The following is a 2363-nucleotide window of genomic DNA, read 5'->3' as shown; positions in this document are numbered from 1 at the left end:
TGACACGTGGGCCAAAAATACAGCTGGACGTTCACATAGGGAAAGACGTACACCGAACGTTTAACATAATTAGCGACTGAAGAACCGAAATGTACGATAGTGAACTGACTCTTGCCCATCCAATTAGCTAGAATTTTGTAGAAACAGTAACACCCAATGGTGTGAACACACAGGGAGCGAGAGAGATGTGGGCTTGGGGGTGTGCTAGCGGGGTCGCCTTTCGGGAAAGCGACTTGGCGCTAAGTGTCACGATCTTGAAAACAATGAAAACCTTGACCTCACAATTTCGCTTCTGGAAATCTAAGGAAATCATTAGAAATGCAAACCGATGTTTATGTACCGAGATGGTCACCTTGACATGATCGACAGGAAAGCAAACGGAAAACCTAAGTGCCCGATAAAAAGAAGACCGTTAAGCAAACGAGCCATTACCTTGTGTACTACCTAGGAGCCATCAGAAAGTTATTAATGAAGAGTAATGATCACTTCATAAAGGATTCTACATAACTGCCATCGTATCATTAGATAAAGAGAAAGTCGTCCAAACAGACAGGGGGTGGAAGGCAGGAATCCTTGACATCACTGGTGAGTGGCCATTCGGGACAGATAGGACCAGAGGAAAAACATTACTTTCCTTCTCTCAATTTTCTGACTTTTCTGTATCATGGAAATGATACTTTTATAATGAGAAAATGCAGCATATATGTTTTAAAAATTGCACACGCCCCCAGCTCCCCCTGAAGCACCAGGTTCACTGGCGGCTGCCTCCTCAGCCAGCCCCGGAACTGCCTCTCCAGATGGCCACCCACGCCGTGGCTCGTCCTGCTCTCTCGTTCTTCGCTTTTGTGGGTCTTCGGTTCCCCTCACGTGATGTCATGCGCACCATAAAGTAGCTACACCGCGCAGAGACACCTGGTGAGCCCAACAGAGGGGGAGCGGGGTGGGGTACAGAGAGTTACAGACACGGTCCCCTCCCTCAGAGAGCTCAGGGTTTAACAGGACATCCGGGGAGACCACCCGTGTCCCGTCACCCAAGAACAATGGAAAAGGTGCCCCCACGAGAGCAACCTGCTGCGGGTATTCAGGGGATAAAGCGGTTCTGATTGGGGGAAATGGAGAAGGCGATGGCTGAGCCGAGTAGCAGCGGAGAGGAAAGGGCGTTCTTGGCAAAGGGAGCATGAGCAAAGGCCCAGCGGTGCAGCAGGTTTGAGGGGGCGGCATCCCGGACAAGGACCCAGATGAGTTTACGGCAGAGAGACAAAAGCGGGGTGAGATCAGTGAGGGCCTTGCGTGCCGAGCGAAGGAGGCGCGCTTTCTCCTGTGAACGGGCGTGCCTCCCCAGGGCCCGAAGGAGAAGACAGACTCTGTAGAGAGCGTCCTGCTTTATCGCTGGCTGTACGGCAATGCACAGCTCATAGCCGGGCTCACGGCAGATGGAGATAAAGGAATCCCATACAACCAGATCCACCAAAGAAACGGAGATTCCAGAACTGTGACCCCGTTCTTGAGCTGTGACTGACCTTTATCCTGCACCAGCACCTCCAGCTCCTCCCGAATGCCATCGTACCAGCTGGTGATGTCCACGTGGAGGGAGTAGTCGCAGCAGGATTTGGTGTCAGCTGCTTCATGCCACTTCTCGAAGGAGGTCAGCAGGCTGGACCCAGGTTCAGGGACCACATGGTCAACTGGGACAGAAAAATATGTGTCACATTCCAACATCCTTAGGACCCAAGTTGTTCCAATAGTAGTCTCTTCACCACCATCACCACCACCATCATTATTATCACTACCATCATGACTATCATCACCACCATCATCACCACCATCATCACCGCCATCACCATCATCATCAACATCATCATCACCAGCTTCACCACCAACACCACCATCAACATCACCACCATCAACATCATCACTATCACCATCATCATCATCACCACTACCATCACCATCACCACCATCAACATCACCACCTTCACCATCATCACCACCATCACCATCATCACTATCAACATCATCATCACTACCATCATCATCACTACTACCATCATCATCACTACTACCATCAACATCACCACCTTCACCATCATCACTACCACCATCACCATCACCACCACTACCATCAACATCACCACCATCACCATCATCACTATCACCACCATCAACACTATCAACATCACCACCATCAACATCATCACTATCAACATCATCATCATCACCACTACCATCAACATCACCACCATCAACATCACCACCTTCACCATCATCACCACTACCATCACCATCACCACCATCACCACCATCACCATCATCACCACTACCATCACCATCACTACCATCGCCACCATCACCACCATCACCAT

At 50.1% G+C, this 2363-nt stretch overlaps 1 protein-coding gene across 1 annotated transcript in view; it reads right to left on the bottom strand.

Moving 5' to 3' along the window:
• LOC111734513 (dihydropyrimidinase-related protein 1-like) overlaps positions 1–1685 on the bottom strand; it is a gene marked incomplete at its 5' end in the record, with an annotated part of 14623 nt that extends 12938 nt beyond the window's left edge. The window contains one exon of the mRNA XM_023526634.1: positions 1521–1685. Coding sequence (XP_023382402.1) covers positions 1521–1685 — 165 coding nt within the window. The remainder of the gene's footprint in view (positions 1–1520) is intronic.
• Between the last annotated feature and the right edge of the window lie 678 nt (positions 1686–2363).

The sequence above is a fragment of the Pteropus vampyrus genome, unplaced genomic scaffold, assembly GCF_000151845.1.
Source record: "Pteropus vampyrus isolate Shadow unplaced genomic scaffold, Pvam_2.0 Scaffold1577, whole genome shotgun sequence".
NCBI classification, from domain to species: Eukaryota; Metazoa; Chordata; class Mammalia; order Chiroptera; family Pteropodidae; genus Pteropus; species Pteropus vampyrus.
The sequence above is the reverse complement of the archived record's forward strand: the minus strand, read 5'-3'. Positions and strand labels throughout refer to the sequence as shown.